At 45.2% G+C, this 17,824-nt stretch overlaps 1 protein-coding gene across 2 annotated transcripts in view; it reads right to left on the bottom strand.

The window, feature by feature from the left end:
- The window catches only part of PGM1 (phosphoglucomutase 1), a 46,572-nt gene extending 29,042 nt beyond the window's left edge, over positions 1-17,530 (bottom strand). The window contains exon 1 of one of the 2 annotated variants that reach the window (XM_016208430.2): positions 17,211-17,530. In XM_016208430.2, coding sequence (XP_016063916.2) covers positions 17,211-17,456 — 246 coding nt within the window. In that variant the 5' untranslated portion in view covers positions 17,457-17,530. Of the gene's footprint in view, positions 1-1,509; positions 1,825-17,210 lie in introns of those variants that run through there. The other variant, XM_016208438.2, reaches the window with a different exon arrangement.
- Positions 17,531-17,824: the final 294 nt, after the last annotated feature.

The following is a 17,824-nucleotide window of genomic DNA, read 5'->3' as shown; positions in this document are numbered from 1 at the left end:
ATATTTAGTCAATTATTACCATTTAAATGTATAATTTAGCAAAACTTCAGACTGTAAAACTGAGGAAGTCTATAGGGTCTGCCTGAATTACACATTCCTACCACTTCTTCCACATCCTTCAGCTCCACACAAAAATGAAATGAAGCCAAATATATCACAGCAAAGGGGACAGTGTACCAGATGCACGCAACAATCCAGATATATGCCGAGAAATAATGTTCCATTCATTCTCTCTCAAAAGAGTAAAAGCATCTTAATACCATTCCCTTTGCAGCTCTCCTCAAAGGTGAAATTTACAGCATATCACATTTTATCTTAAAAATGTATGTGTGTCATAATAATTTCATAGCTGAGTGCTTTATCAGCAATTTTTACATGAAAGGCATTTGGATTCTGAAACTATGTATAAAGGAAACTTCGCATTATAAGCAATAGGATCTACACACATTTTAAATTTTAATTTGGTAGTCCGTTTGTTTTTTAATTTGGCTTTTGCAATCACACCTGCTTGACATATGATTAAAATAGAGTGAAAATGAATGCCTAACACATTTGATGGCAAGGCTAAATTTTATGATCCCAGAAACAGAATCTCTTCCAGAAAGGAAATACAAAAGATTTCTTGAATTTATGAGTACGAAAAGACTGTGTGCTCCAAATTATTGCTAAGTATAATCCAAAACACTAAAAATATATATTTTTAGTCTCAGAGAATTTGCAGAGCAAAAACAGCGATGTCCTTCCTATAAATCAGTGGGACTGTGCAAATTGTTAGATTATCGAGACCAGTGCTTTCTGGCGCAAGACTCCTTCTGATTTGCTTAATTCTTCCAACACAGTTTTTCACGATGTGAAGTGTTAGCAGAGCCTCCTTACAGGATAGTCTTACAGGAGTGATTATCTCTAGCCTGCTGCACAAATTCACCGCACACAGGGTTTCTTTGTGTCCAAGGTGATTATAAGCTGGTTCCCCTGTAACAGGTCCTCTCGGAAGGCTCACACCTAACGTTCTCCAACCCCTCCTAGTATTTCCGCATGATGACCGGGATTCATGAACAACAGCATGCCCTGGCTTTAGTTTTCCTGTTTGACAAGCGACTGAACTTCAACAAGGAAGCCATTGAAAGAAAACAAAAATCCCCCTCTCGCTGCTACTCATTAGAGCCTTCCTAGAAAGGACAGAGTGCCCTCGAAACCAGTTAGAACGCAGATAAGACAGCTTAAGGCTGTGGAGAGCTTTACACGTCTAACAAGCAACAGGTACTTGTCCAAGCAACAGGTACAGAGCACAACACATAAGAAGCTGAACTTACATTCCTACACCCCAATGTGACATGTAATTTCAGCAGTATTTTCACAAGTCAACCTTTGAAGTCACAATGAAACTTAACTGGATATTAGTAGAACTGAGATGTATACCACAAACAAATCTTTGTACTTCTGTATATTTCTGCACAATTAAGAGATTGTGGGGAGCCAGAAACGCAACAATACTTATCATATACCAACCCCATTGGCGGCCGCCATCTGCACTATTGTTTCTACTGCCGATTTATTAAAATACCGCCCATCTCCACCAACTACCAGTGAGGATCCCTGGCGATCTTTTAGGTCTACGGAAAAGAATATGCTCTGCATAAAATTCTCCAGGTAGCATGGCTTTGCCTCGAAACAATAGGTTTTCTTCCGTAATCCACTAGTTCCCGGTTTCTGGTCATAGTAGGGAGCTGTAGCAAAAGTCAACAGAGGGAGAGGGCCTTCTTCCATTTCTCTGGATTTCCAAGAAATCCATTCATTAAAATCACTCATCTTTCATTTCCACCCCTGGGCTCAGCGAGGGTATCCAGAAAGCAGTCAAGAGTCCCCCAAACAGTCTGTCCAAACCGAAGCTGCAACAGTGTTGTCTGAGCAACTTAAATAGCGGTCTTGTCTGGATGATCGCCCTTGAGGAGGAAGCTGGATTAATTCCTTGTTGTCGTCGGCCCTTGTGGAAAAGTTCAGGGCCACCCACCCACCCACACCCACACACAAAGCAGATCTTCAAAGTTGTTTTGATGAGGACACTTCTGCCCACATAACCAAGCCAAATACCCTTCAATTATTTTTGCCTCATGTCCCGTTGGGGTGGAGATAGCTCCGAAGGGCGCTGCGTGCAGCAGACTGTCACAGGCACCAGATGGCCGCCAGACTCCACTCTCAGGGCCCAGCCGCAGCCAGCGCAGGCCCAGCAAGCAGGCTCGTGAGGAAGCCACCCTGGTGTGGCTCCCGCCGCTCCTCACACCCCTCGAGCCAGGGCCTCTCTGGGCAGTCCTCGCCGAGAAGGCCATCTGAAGCTAAAGTTGTTTCTTGCCATCTAGCAAGTTAAAGGTCAATCTTAAAATGGAAGTGAGGAATCAGCGACCTCTGGTTTTCTTACATCACCGTCATTTTGATACCCAAGTGATTTTTTTACTTCCCACTTGCAATTCCAGTTAGAAGGGGGGGGGGGGGAATCATTTAACAGAACACATTTATGCATTGACTACTAAGGATTTAACAAAATACTATTCAGTTCTAGGAGAACAGGCACACCTACAAATATGCCGTGAATGACAGACAGCGTGGTCATTCCCTTGAACTTACGAAAAAGTAGGCATGAAGATGCACTGAGCCCTTGCAAACGTAAGCAGGAGCAGGGGGAAAAGTAGGTTTTTTGAGCACATGAGGTTTGACCAAGTTAGTATTTGGAAAAATACTATGAACATGAGATTAAACTTTGTGTTTTAATTTTCTCCATTTCAAATAGAGTTGACTTTTAAGAAAACGTTTTTAGTGAAGCAGTTTAAGTCCTTTGCATTTGAAGAACCTGAAGTGTTTTAAAACCTACTGCCTGAATATATTTGATGTCCAACCCCATTTGATCCCTGAGGTTTTATTAATAACCTATTTAAATGCATGCATCTGTGTTCTTTATCTGGTTCAGCAGGAGTTGTTAATTAAGCGCCACTGTCAAGGTTTTGGTGGGCTTGTTTAGGATGCATCAAAAGTAAACCAGGACTAGTTACACCACATGTTTGGGGAGTTTGACATGCACTGAGGAGTCAAGTCTTCAAGAAAAAAGCGAATAATCCAATGACAAACAAAATCTGAGTATGTTCCAGATTTTCACCAAGGTCTGAAAGCAAAGCAGTGCCGAGAGCAGCGGGCTGCCCTCTCTGAGGCACAAAGGCCCCGGTGTCCCGGTCTGTTCTGAGCAGGACCAGAACCAACAGCCCCGTGAGCAGAAAGCAGCTACCAGGAAGGGAGCATGTTCTCCTTCCAGTGATACACGGGCTGGCCCATGTGCAGGGAAGACCTCAAGACATAACATTTAAACAATTCACAAGACACAGCTATTCAGTTGAAAACCAGTTGGCTGAAGGATAGTGACTTTTTATAGCTTATTTTTGCTTAGTTTTTAAAACTAAGATTCTTTAGAAGTTAATTTACAAACTAAGCTTGCTTTATTAATAGTTTTTACACACCTTCTGTTCTTCAACTTACTACAATGCAATTTTTTTTTTTAATTCACATTTTTTTAGGTTCCTGCCAAGTTTCCTCCGGTTTTCGATAGGCTTGCAAATTAGGCCAGCATATGCATCCTGACATATTTAATAATAGATGCAGATTCATGAAATATCAACCCAATAATCTTCTCATTGTGAATAACAGAGCAGCCAACCACGTAATTGGTAGTTTTCTTAACAAGGTCTTGAAATCCCAGGGTAGATCTAGGGATACTCGGTCATGAGGGTGCTCTGCGCCCACGCCCCCAGCATGCTCTCTGCTGGTGGTCGGCCACCGTCCTGGTGACGTTCTTCCCTAATCTAGAACTAGAAGAATCACGTTTTGTTGGGTTTTTCCCCACACATTCATTTATTTTATTTATAGTTTGTGGTTGATAGGCTCCATAAAATGAGAAATTATGAAGACTCAAGGCTTAAGTATGCAAATTTAAAATAGACATTCAACACAAAATTACACTCCTAAGAGTAGGTTCGTGCGCAGCATGAGATCCAATAGTAGATCTTGTTTCAAAGGATGTGAAAATCCTGCCCACATCGGATACTAGGACACCTCAGCTTATCAGTGTGCATTCATGTGAACCAAAACCTGTTTCTAAAAACATTTTTTCGCATTGTACCTGTTGTAAAGCTACACTCTTCTAGAATTAAGCCTACTCTTGGGCCTCCTGCCAGTTTCTAATGATCTAAAAACTGACTGATACAGAAAGTCTTCCAAATATAAGTATTCTGATTCTTAAAGGTTAAAAAAAAAAAAAAAAATGTTTCTAAAAGTAGTTATTGCACACTTAACAATGCTGGTGTTATTCCAGTCTTGGCTTTCCAAATACTTGATATTCCCCCTTTGGAGTTCATTATTTGTTTGTCGCTTCATTTCAAGGTTTTTAAATGTACCTCCCCAGTCGGTCATCTTCATATTCAAAAAATTACTTAACACAAGTGGAAATAGAGAGCAGTGTCTGAGCACTGAGAGATCGTATATGTCTATGGAAAAAGGTCACCAGGTAAACAAAGGGTCCCCCTCTTGCATGGGAATGTCTGTGTGGGAAAGTGCACAGTTTTAGTTCCCTGTGCATGAGGCAGCTGTAAAGCCAGGCATGGGCTGGGGAAGATTCCTGTCTCTCATGGCTCTCGCACACATTGATGAACACCCAGCAATTTAAATGCATACCAAATCAAAGGTTCTGAGGAAAGAGTTCTGTGCCCAAAACAGACAGCAATGTTTTCAGCAACTACGTGTCTGTCGTGATGCTTGTCAATATACAAAACCAGACCCAAAAAAAAGACATAACCCTTACCCTAGAAAAGTATCTATTCTAAGAATGGGCCTGAGTCATAATTTTATGGACACTAAAGTGCTCAACCCCATATAAAAATATTACCAGAAGCAGCGATGTTAGATGGCCTGTGAAGTGTGGTAAAAAAGGAGAGGCATTAAAAGCATTAAGCTTCCAAAGACGCCCCGACTAAGTGGGACGGCTATTAAGGAACTCATTTGTTTGAGCTCTCCAGCAAAGGGTGAACTTCATCTTCGGGAGCGTTACTGTCGAGCATAGCGGGCCCAATTTGGCCTAATGAGTTTGCCTGCATCGCCAGTACTCCTTCACAATGACACAAATTACATTTAAACCATGTGGGGGACTTAAGGATTACTTCCTTCAGACAAGGAACTTTCATACTGGTCTTGGGTCCAATCAATTTCACGATGGCAGAGCTATGAACCCCTTCGCTCCCAGCCTTGCAAAGACTTCAGCTCCCATCCTGATCAGCAATGATGCCTTCCTACTAGAACACAGCAGACACAGTAGACTTGCCAAGCCTTTATGCATTCTACCCTTCTTTGTTTTTTTCCGGCAATAAGTATTTATTATGTTCCAGGGCTCATAGCTAATGCTGAACCCAGGGCCTAAATAGATTCACCTCTTCATTCCAAGAGTTCTTCTTTAGCAAGTGCCACAGGAGTGGGCACAGAGCATGGAACTGCTAACCCTGTCTCTAAGCGCAAGCACTGGAAAGAAAGCTACTAATTGGGCTAAAAGCAGCAGGGGTCATCAGACCCTGGGGACCGACGCCCTGAGCTTGTGACTGGCTGCAGGTGCCTGCCCCTGACTGCTTGTGGTATTTGAGCCCAGTGACAGGACACATAAGCTGGGAAAAAGTCATTCATTTCTCCAATACTCAAGCATGTGTTAAATGCCAGCTCCAGGGTAGGCACTGCAGGATAATGTGAGGACCACAGGTTTAGGACCCAGATACAGCCAGGGTTCAACCCTTTGACTCTAAAACATATGAGAGGTACAATTTTGATCACGTTACTCAACTGAACTGAGCCTGTAAAATGGGGATCGCTCTCAAGGTTGTTCTGAGAACTGAAGCAAGTAACATATGTGAAAACACTCAGTACTATGACTAGCATGTAGCAAATGGTCAGTAAATGTGAGCCCCCTCACCCTACCGATTCTCAATTTCTTCACCTCTAAAGTGAGCAACTTCAGTCAACAGCAAGACAGTCAAGAGTACCTTTTACTAGTTGGGTGACCTTGGGCAAAGTACTTAAGCCCTTGGTGCCTTCATTTTCTCATCTTTGAAATGGGGATTGAAAATAGTACCTACCTAGGCTCATTATGGTGACCATTTCACAGTACATACAAATACCGAAACATTATATTGTACACCTAAAACTAAGAGAATGATATATGTAAATTATGCTTCAATTTTAAAAAAATGCATCTCTCCTTAAAGAGAGTTTAAAAAAGAAAACAGTTCCTGCTGCATAGGTTTGTTGCATAAAGATACAATGAGTTAATAAATGCAAGGAGCTTCACACTGGCTGGTTCTAGGGCCTTGTGAGCCCTATATAAGTGTTAGCTTTTATTACTATCCTAAACCAACCTGAGAAATGTAGCTCTGTTTCATACCTATTTATGGGTATATGCATTTTAATAGAGGTAGGAAATGTTCTTTAAAGAAAAGGAAAAATTACAGTCAACTATAAAGAAGGTACAAGGCCAGGAGAATTATAAGGGCCAGATGGCTTAGAGCTGTACAGAAACCCAGGTTCAAAAAAGTCCTGAAGCTATTTTGAAGTTAAAGACAAAACAGCTGCCTCAGAGTATGTACATCCTTTAGCATCCGTTGGTCTGCTGTCCATCTGTTTATCCACCCATGTACCCGACAGTTATTGAATATATGGACTTACTGCATTCATTTCACCAGGCACTGTGCACCACGGGAAGGTGCCAGACTCAAGTTGTCAAGAAACTTTTGGTCTAAAAGGAAAGATAGGTAAGCCAACAAATCATTTAGAAATGGAGTAAAAAGAGCTAATCTGTCAGCTTACAAGGGGCTATGAGCACTCAGAGGAGACAGAGAAGTTACAGAAGGGATTCCCCACCTCTACAAATGCCATTCTGGATTTGTGTGCTTAAATCTAAAAACAATCTTGCTAATTTGTTCTTACACAACAAACCTCCTATGTAGTAGGTACTATTTTTTTTTTTTTAACTCTAAGAGAGGCTTTTTTTTTAAATTGAGGTATAATTCACATATATCCTTCTACTACCTTCTACTAGGGCTTAGCAATCCCTTTCATACATGATGAACATATGAGGAGGACTCCTGTTTTATTATAAATTACCAGTCTTCAACCATTTTGACCTATAAAAACAGCAATGTATATGGTTCATATAAAATTCTTATGTATATCTTTTTAAATTTCCTTTTTTGGAATATCCTCAAGAAAATTTTCCATTTAAATCCTTTCAGAATATTCATTTGGAGCTAACAGAATATTTTTCCACTTTTAGCTATTACCCAAAACTCTGTATTAAAATCCCCTGGTAGAAACCGGTCTACCTAAAGAATTGCTTTCTTTTCAAATCATTCATGGTTGTATGTTTCCCTCTTGTGGTAGCAAAAGGAAAAACAGGCAAGTTTTCCCATAGCCTCACAAGGGGGCGCACTATCTGGCTCCAGCAGCAATGCACAACTCTCGGGGGGCCCATTCGTCTGGAATACAATGGGAACCATGCTCCCTGGAGAGTTGTGGCAGACAGTGGTTGGCACTCCATGGAACACACTCTGGTTACCGGGGGGGGGGGGGGGGGGGGGGGGGGGGGGGTGCGGCACGAAGAGTGTAGAGATAGTCAAATACATGGTGGCAGGCAACCAGACTTCAGGTGCTGAGCATACAATAGAGTATACAGATGTCACATAAAGTTGTACACCTGAAATACATGTTATTAACCAATGTTACTCCAATAGCTTTAATAATTTTTTTTTTCCTTTAAAACAGTCTCGGCACACTGATAGAGCCTTAATGTGTTGCTGGACAAATACTGTGACCCAGTCCACCTTACAAGTAACTTTTGAGTTTTGCTTACCAACTCTCTAAGATTCTGCCTTCCCACTGGGGTCATAAGATAATTCTGAGACTGGGTCCTGGGCTAGCGGTGTATAAAGTGAACTTCAGGGGTTAAGGACCCGTGTGGTGGTAACTCATCATGCTGCTTGTCGCCTCCTCCCTTCCTGCAATGCGGGAGCTCAGACAGTTCTGTTTTAAAGTCTAAGCCCATGGTCTTATTTCCCACAAGGGACTCTTTGTTTAGCCTGGGCTGCTCCCTCGGCATAGAACGTCTCCACTTCTCCCTGGCTTCCTCTTCATTACCCTTCAGGACTTGGCTTCCTTGCATCTCCCCTAGAAGCTTCCTCTGACCACCTCTCCATGCGCCCCTCCCTAGGGCTCCCAAGGACACACCAGGAGGCACTTGTCACACTCTATTGCAATGCCCGCTGGCCGCTAAGCCCCACAGGAAGCGGGAGACTGTGTACGCACCTTGCATGCCCCAAATGCACAGCACTAAACAGCAACAAGAAAATGCTCAGTAATGTCCGAGAGATGGAAAGCACCCCCTCCAATACTGTTCTGGAGAAGGTGCTGGAGCAAGCTGACCCAAGCAACTATTTACTAGAACCACTGCCCTAAAACCTTCGTGGGTAGACCCGGCATGCAAACACCAGACACTCTCACTAGTACTTAAGCTACTCTGGGGCAATTGTGCTTATTTGGGGGATGGCCACTGTGTTCTTTTGAGATGAGACAACTGAGTATCAGGCAGATAACATATTACTGAAAACCTAAAGTTACGTAGAACAGGTCCCCCACCCACCCCCAGGCCCTGTGCATGAAACACTCTCTATACAAAAGACACTTCTGTTCAGAATTTTATAGGCTGACAGCTGTGGAGCATCTTGATAGGTCATTGACACAGCTGAGAACAAGAGAAGGTGAAACTGAGAAGGTGCGAGATGGCTGGGGGACTGTCGGCAAAGAGAAGTTTAAAGTGCCTGTATTTCCCATCAAAATCCCCACTGCCCAATGGAGCAGCCTGCTTACTATGACTATGTGTGAGGCATTAGGCTAGGTAACTTCCTATGCATTATCTAATTATTTCCTAAACATACCTCTATGACATACTACTTTAATTTTATCAGTGAGTAAAGAAAATAAGAGTTTGAGACGTTTGCCTAAGATGAAACAGCTAATAAATAACAGTATATCCAGACATCAGCCTCAAGTCTGTCTGACACCAAAGTTATACTGCAATGAAATTCTAACGTAAAGAAATGATTTTGATATCCTGCTAACCTCAAAATGGTGTGATAGCTTTACTTTTTGGTTATTCTTTAGCCATCTGAGCTTTGGACTTTGACAGATGCTAGATAAAACTGCATGTTGAGATTCGTTTTGGCAAGAGGCTGACCTCAGTTCAGTGAGATGACTTTCCTAGAGCAATTTCAAAATGACCATAACAACTCACCTTTGGGTTGCACCTTAGAGTTCCCCAAACTTTCACAAGCCCATTATTTAATTTTCATAAACTCTGTTGTAGGACAGATATTAGAATTAATCCCATTTTACAAGCGAGAAAACTGGGCTTTAGACCAGTTAAGAATAATACATGACACTGCACAGTCAACTGTACAACTGAGACTTGAAACTTTCAATTCCAACCCATCACTGTGAACTCAAGTTATTTGGTAAGATTAGGGAGCCACCAAGTGGCATGTCTTCCATTTAGCATTATGTCAAGAGTCTACAGAAGCACCGTGCATCATGGAGCTCTGGAATCTCCTTGCCAATTATTACCATTAGTATATTTTCAAGTAGGACTACAAAGGTATTAGTTATATGCATGAAACCAGAGACTGGGCCTTGCCTCCACCATCACATCCCGCTTCACTAAGGTTTCCCTGATTCCTCCTTATCATTCTCGTTGGCCTCAAAAATCACCCCGCCTGTGAAGAGAAGACATCCTTGTTCTTTTCTTCCCCCCCTCAGAGTGGAGCTGGGTGACTCCTCTGTCCCCATGACTCCCTGAATATCTCCTCTCATTCAGTTGCAGTGGGTTGAATGGTAGCTACCCCCACCCACCTCCCCAAATATATGTCCGCCCAGAACTTGATCATGTGACCTTATTTGATAAAAGAGTCTTTGCAGATGTAATTAAGGGTCTTTCGAGGAGACCATCCTGGAATACCCAAGTAGGCCCTAAATCAAATAACAAGTGTCCTTAAAAGACACAGAAGAGAAGACGCACAGAGACGGCCATGTGAAAGCGGAGGAAGAGACTGGAGTTACGCAGCCACAAAGCCAAGAATACTTGGAGCCGCCACAAGCTGAGAGAAGCAAGGAAGACTTCTCCCCTAGAGCCGTTACAGGCCAATGCCTTGATTTCAGACTTCTGGTCTCCAGGACTGTTAGAAAATATGTTTCTGTAGTTTTAAGTCACCCAGTTTGTAGTCATCTGTCAGCAGCCAAAGGAAACAAATGCCCTAGTATTCACACCATATTTTTGTAACCACCTATGGATGCTCCTCTACTAGCATGAGCATCCTAAGACTTTGTCTCATTTATTTGTAGCCCCAACCATCTCACACAGCTCCTGGCGCACAGAGTGCTCAATGATGGTCAACAATGCTGTGGCTTGAACAAATCCATGCAGCCCAGGTCTGCAGCAATGTCAGCAGGCATTTCTTACAGCTTCCCACCTGGAACATGGCACTGGTCTGGGTACATCCTAAAATATCCATCTCTGACTATCCACTGCTAGCTCATTACTCCAACAAGGTGAAGGTCTGACATCAATGGGCCTGTGACTGAGACTTACAGCAACTATGAACCTCTGCCTCGCAGGTCGAATTCAAAAGATACCATGTGGACAAAGATAGGACAGGACATCCAGGTGGTGGGAGAAGACGCTCCCTCTGCTCCCTCTGCCCTCCAGTGGCCTCAGCATTTGGGATAATCATAATAATTGAGACTCGTCAGAATCTTCTGTTTACTAAAAACAATGTCAGGCTCTGTGATAAGTGCTTCACAAGTACCTCACATGAATCTTTCAAGGTAGATATTATTAGTCTTTTTATACCAAATCTACATACGGGGAACTGGCTAAACTGTGTGGTAAGTGGTTTTCTTATGGATTTGATAGCAGAAGGCTTGGCAGCCCCCTTGTGGCCCAGCTCAGGGAGACAATTTGTCTTTAGTGACAGGTGCCAACCTTACTACCAATTCCACCTGAGTTTCCTATACCTATTTCCCTTCTGTTTCATTTCTTAAATGGCTTTCCATTCGCTCCACAGAATGCATTTCTCAACGTCCCGGGGAGGTGGTATAACATGATAGTTTTCCTACTAAAGCTAAAGATCTTTCCCCATCTCCATCCAGGTATGCCATCCCAGCTCCATTTTCTGGGCTCTTTGTAACCATGGGACGATCTCTTGGCAGTCAGGCAGAAGCAGGCTTAATATCTAGGTTTCTGTGGCTTAGAGTTGACAGGACTCTCATCCTAGGTCAGGGCCGTTTTGTCTACTTGTTTTAGCAAACCTCCCCATTGTGTACAATTTGTAAATGCCTAACCAGAGCATGCTTAGATGCTTACAGAATGGAAGAGAACGGTGTCCCTAGGCCACCACGGTAGACTGCAGAAGGAAAGCAGAGGCCAGACTGTCCCAAAGCATGAACTGTCTTCTCAGACCCTCTCAATGGGGCAGTGTGCTTGTACAGTATAAAATATGGTAACTCATTTTAAAGTTTTGCCAGACTGTTTTCATATAAACTAATGTCACCTCCTTCAATACAATCACCTTGGAAAGCAACGTATTTGTTCGAGCAATGCTGACACGGTATTAACATTTCTGGAACTCTTTTGGGCAACTGGCTTTACAGTCCGTGGCACTTTCTTTGAAAGTCTTCAGTCATAACAAATGTCATCCTTGGAGAATAGATCTGAACTTTGAAAAGAGATAAAAATTGGTTGGAGCCATGTCTAATGAATAAAGTGGGTGATCAAATCTTGTTACTTCGTTTTAGGTGAAAAATGAGGCATGACTCTAAAATAATGTGACTGGTTTTCCTAGGTGACCCATAAACCGACTGGCTGAGAAATAATTCCCAGAGAGGAGCTGCAAATGCTTCAAGCACTAGGATAAGTGTACGGTTCCCAGAGTGGTGATTTGGCAGGGTACAATACTAATTTGGATATATAAGTTCAAGTGTGTTTGTAAAAAAGGAAACCTGATTGCTTACACTCATGGAAATGAAGAAGCTATTCTCCTGGAGAAACTTCTCCCTTTTTTTGACAGCCTGGTCTGCTTTGGACAGGGAGTCTGCCGAGCAAAACAGACTCATCTCATACAGAAAGCCTTCGCTGGCCACACTACCCCTCGACAGGCGGCCCCACCCCAGGCTGGGGCAAGCACTCCGGCCCTGAGCACCCCCAGCCATCTCTTTTCCTTCAGGTATTAGTTCTTACACTAGACAGTGGCGATTGCCTCTCTGTGTGTCAGTCCTCTCCCATTCAACCAGTCTCCTTGAGAATGGGGTCATATTCAACTCTGGGTCTCTATGCTCAGGGCAGTGCACACAGAAGCCCCCAGGCTGGGACACGGATTCCTGTTCTGGACACAAACCCTCTGCCTTTGCTTCTCATGCTCCTGGGGGCTTCGCTTGGTAAATAAACGTCTTCTGTCGGACAACCAAAACTGAACACTTAGTCCATGTAAAATCCATCCATATAAATTTGTAGAGACCTAGGGTAGGCTAGTGGTTGCTTAGTTATGTCTGAAAACATAAGGGAGCAAGAGGGATCAACTGCTAATACATGGGCTTCTTTTAGGGTCACAGAAATATAGTAAAATTAGATTGTGCTCACAGCTGCAAAAATCTGTAAATACGCTAAAAATATTAAATTGTATACTTTAAATGTGTGAATTGTGAGGTATGCAAATTATATCTCAATAAAGTAGCTTACTTTAAAAGTCCTCCACGCCCCGCCGGGCATGGCTCAGCGGTTAAGCGTCGACCTACGATCTAGGTGATCAGGGTTCGATTCCCAGTCAGGGCACATGCCCGAGTTGCGGGCTGCAGCCGATCAATGACTCTCTCATCATTGATGTTTCTAGCTCTCTCTCTCCCTCTCCTTTCCTCTCTCTGAAATCAATAAAGATATATTAAAAAATAATAATAAAAAATAAAAGTCCTCCACAATGGGAGTATTTGTGCCTTGGTTGCTTTCTAAGAAGGAGGTTAGAATACATGATGGTCAAGGTCTCTTCTAAGAATCTACTTCTGTATGGAAAATTAAGTTTCTGTCATCTCTCTGTAACTATCTCACTTGAAAGTGACTGAGTGGTTTTCACCAAATTTGGAAAGCATGTTTAAGATAGCGAGGACTGTCAGTTTTTCCTCAACACCGATGCTCCCTTTCATTTAGCTTGATATCCACAATGTTTAGTCTGACACATGGCACCCAGAACACTACTTATATTTCCTAGCTTCCCTTGTTGCTAGAATAGGCCTTAGACTAAGCTTTAACCAATGGGACACAAGTGAAATTATGTACAGTCTCTGAAAAAGGAGTGCTTTTCATCCTGTCTCCCCTTCCTATTGGCCATACTGACCCTACGGGGGTTTGCAGCCATTGTGGATCATGCAGATCAGGGCAACTCACAAGGGAAGGCTGAGCAATGAAAGGAAAGAAACATGGGTCCCCTTATACAATGGAGCCACCACACCCATACCCAGTGGAATGCCCATACCCAGTCTACTAGAAAGACCTCTGTTACTATGAACTTTTATTTTGGTTAAGTAACTTATCTGAAACTGCTACAGCAGCCAAATCTACATTTTAACTAATAATAAAATTTGGTATTCTGTACCAAAACAGAATCCAAAGTGTGTGGCATAGGCATACTTTTTGTACTATGGCAAAAGCATTACCACTGCCACCTTGGAAGGCAGACCACTGGCCAACCAACTCTGTAGCTCTAGGCAAATGGTTGGGAGAATTCACAAGAGGAGTGTAAGGTAACTGCTTCTTGCCACAATACAGAAAGGAGCTCAGGCAAGGCTGAGCTGCTCTGCAGGCATATATGGAGGTTATGGCTCTGCTAATGGGTTTTCTTTGTGGATTGCGAACACTACAGCTGGTGACGGCTCCACTTACAACTCTGTATTTATTGGAAGGAATCTGGGGCTCCTCTCCTGGGGTAGAGTGATGTGTTTCATGGGTGGAAAGAAGAATGGGCATGATTATCTGCATGGCAAAACATTTCTAGTTGCCCCTGGGATTTAAAGACATACATATTGTATGACATATTTTGTTTTCCAATGTGGTACTTTCCTAAAAGATTTTAAGGATGATTTTGACTATACTAAAATTTCGCCTTCCATTCTAACTTGAGACACCATCCCATGATAAAATGTGACGTCCCAGTATTACTGGATGACAGCTAATGGTTTCTTTCCCCCATTGACTTCAGGGAGGCCAGCTGATCCTAGAATTATATTCTACTGGCTATTTTTGTTTTTTATGTGAATCATCAAAGGAAGAAAAACAGTCATGTTGTAATGTGGATTTTGCCTCTTTCTTCACATTGTGATTCCATGAACTGGTTTCCATTCGATCTAAGTGTGAGAAAGTGGCTTCAACCCAAGTAGGAAGGTCTGCACATGTCTCCTCTCCAAATGCTCACTTACATAAAACCTCCCTCAGACTAGCAGTGTCCTCAGCCACTCCCAGTGGGAGCCTGGTATTTAGAGCCCAGTCCTGGTGTATCTGTACTGTCACATCTCTCAAACTCTAGGAACAGAAAGGGCAGTTCCCCATCTCTGTTCCTGACTCTGTGACCTGTGACACCTGAAATCTTCACTGTAGCGAGGAAATAAAGCAGTGCGTGTGGAATCTCGTAAAATATAAAACATGAGGTGTGTTTTTAGTGAGGTTAATTCTTGTAGAGTATGTAACAAAAATATAGATTTGGGGGTAAGGGAGCTTCCAACCTACCTCTGCAACATGCTATGCTCTCTCACATTTGGTTCCACCTGGAACACTCTTTTCTCTTCACCTCCAGGTCTGGGTGTAGTTGTCACTTCCCTGCTCCCTATGCCTGAATCACGTGCACCTCTTTTCTGCTGTGACAGCCTGCCTTGCTCACCCCTATCATAGCTCTGACTGCACCTTGTAGCAGTTGCTGGTTTGCTGTCTGTAACCCACCTGTCCTCCAACACAAACCTTCTCGGCTCTAAGTCCCAAGTGGGGGAGGACTCACTGGGCTTGTCTGGTTCTCTGTGTTATCCTAAGAGTCAGCTCAGTTTAACTGATGGGTTCATTGTGAGCTCTCCGCAGTGTCTGTGACCTTCACTCTGGTGGGTTTGGCCTAAAAAGCGTTCAATGAATTTAGCAACCAGAAAGTCAGTAGTAACCTTGGCGAGAAATTTTAGTGGAGTGGTGGAGAAAGCAGAAGCCAGATTGTAGTACAGTGGGGTGGGAAGTGAATGGGAGGTGAGAAATCAATGATGGTGAACACAGCCAAGTTTTACAAGGATTGGCCTAAAGGGGTGAAAGCAACAGGGCAGTCGCTAAAAGGTGACAAGGTTTTAAGAACATAATTTTTTAGTCTTAGCTAATTCTTTCCTTCCCACCCCATACTACTACCAAATAGACAATTTTCCACCTGAACCCCCAAAATTCTTACTATTCTATAAGCTCCTTAAGGACAAGTCTTGCGTCCGAATTGTCTTTTTACTCCACACATTTCTCTGTGAATGGCTCAGTGTTTGTTGAACGAATGAATTAAATGCAAATTCAACACAGGTGATAAAGAAAAATGAAGGGATCTACTGGGACACAGCTAGTTTGTTCTTTCAAGAGAATTTGAGGTTGTCCAAAAACTCGAGCATGAATAAAACAAATCCAGACAATATTTGGCCCAGGGAGGCAGACATAGGTTAGTTAGGTCCAGTTTAGATTTTGGAGACTACTGGAAAACAGATCTTTAGATTTAAGGGTCCCTTCATTCCCAGAAGCTGTGCAAGTTCTGTACTGTGTTCTCTGTGCTGCCATTACAGTTTCTGCAAATTATTTAACCTGCCTAAGCGGCAGTTTTCTCCTTGGCAGCTTGAAGGTGCCCACAACAGCACTGACTCACAGGGCTGCAGCAGATGAGTTACTACAAGTGAAGGGCTTCCCGTGGGGCTTGGCAAAAGGGCACTAAATATGTTAATAAGATAAGTAAGGTACTACTAAAATGAATTAAACTATTACTAAAGGGAATGAGTTTCAGAAGACTCGGGTAAAGGTCAAATCTTATTTCAAATACAGAAAGAAAACGTGTTCTTTAGAAAAACTCGTCAGAAAACGTTTTATAAAAGTGAGTGAACAATCCGCCCTGATTTACCTACTTTATAAATGCGTTTTTTCCCCATATATCAGGTTTACTGCAAAATCTACTTCCAAGTTTCGCCTATTCGAGTGAACCTGCCCAATTAAGTCCGTTAACGTTCCTTATCGAGGGGCAGAGAAGGGACACAAAGTGTTGCCTCAATTTCCTGGCCGGCCACAACTGCCTGCCCAGAGGCGCCCTGGAGTATGTGGTTTCTGTTCCAATGAAAACTCAGCTCCGGCCCCCTCCGAGGAACAGATCCAGAAGCACCAGCCGGCAAAACCAGCCGGTTCAGAACCCTGGGCCCCAGCAACCAGGCAGCGCCAGGGCAGGAGCTGTCCCTAAGCAAACTAAGGGGTGGGGACCGAGACTGCAGCCATCTCCCCGGCTCCGCAGGCCCGACCCGCCAGGGGGCGCGCGCCCCGCCGTCCTGCCCCCGAGCGCGGGGCGCTGAGCCAGGGAAGCCCGCTCCCGGGCGGGAACGGAAGGCACCCGGGGCTGGGTGCGAGCGGGTTCCGAGCGGGGCGACCGCCCTCGGCTCGGTAACAGTATCTCCGGCCGCAGGAAAGGTTAACGTAAATGTCAGAGGCCCTGCTGGGGGAGGCGGGCGGGAGGGAGGCGAGATGGGAGGAGCAGAAGGCGGAGGAGGGGTTCCCCAAGGTCAAGCCCTGCTCCCCCGCCCGCGCCCTGCCCCCAAGGGAGTCGGGAGAGCAGCTCGGCAGCGCTACGTGGCCACGGTCCCGCACACGGCGACCTGCCCCGGCCTCGGGGCGCGCGGCCGCGAGCGCAGCGCAGGCAGCGGGGGTGGAGACCGGGGCGGCCGCGCGCGGAAGAGGCCGGAGCGCGGCGAGGCGCGGGGGCTGCGGGGCGGGCGACTCCCGCCGCACGTAGCGCACGGCCCGCGCCCCGGGTCACGCGGCCCGAGGGCCGCGCGTCGCTCACCCCGTTGGCGGCGGCGATGCGCACGATGAGCTGCACGGCGTCCTTCATGTAGAACCTGCCGTCCCCGCCCACCACCAGGGTGGCCTCCTGGCGCTGCGCCGGCTCCACGGCGGCGATGATACTCTGGATGAAATTCTCCGCGTAGTTGGCGTTGCTCTGGAACACCTTCACCCGCTTCCGCAGCCCGCTCGTGCCCGGCTTCTGGTCCGGGTACGCCTGCGTCTTAACGGTCACGATCTTCACCATGTCGGCGCCTTGCTGCCCGGAGCCGGGCGGACTCTGCTCAACCGAGGGGCGGCCGGAGCTGCGGCGGCAGCTGTTCTGGGCGCGGGCGGGGCAGGGGCGACGCCGGCTCGCCGGCCCCGCTCCTTAAAGGGCCCGGGCCTGGGCCCTCCCTCCGCCGCAGCCCACCCCCTGGCAGCTGTCCGTGGGAGGGGAATGGGGCGCGCACGCCTCCGGGCCGAACGACAGGGGCGGGGCCTCTGACGGGCCAGACCGCCCACCCCGCCCCCACCCCCGCCCCCGCCCCCGCCCCCCGCCCCCGCCCCCGCCCCCACCCCCACCCCCACCCCCACCAAACCGCTATAAAACCAAGTCCTCAACTCCTCCCGGAA

This window comes from Miniopterus natalensis, chromosome 9 (genome assembly GCF_054644295.1).
Source record: "Miniopterus natalensis isolate mMinNat1 chromosome 9, mMinNat1.hap1, whole genome shotgun sequence".
NCBI classification, from domain to species: Eukaryota; Metazoa; Chordata; class Mammalia; order Chiroptera; family Miniopteridae; genus Miniopterus; species Miniopterus natalensis.
The sequence above is the reverse complement of the archived record's forward strand: the minus strand, read 5'-3'. Positions and strand labels throughout refer to the sequence as shown.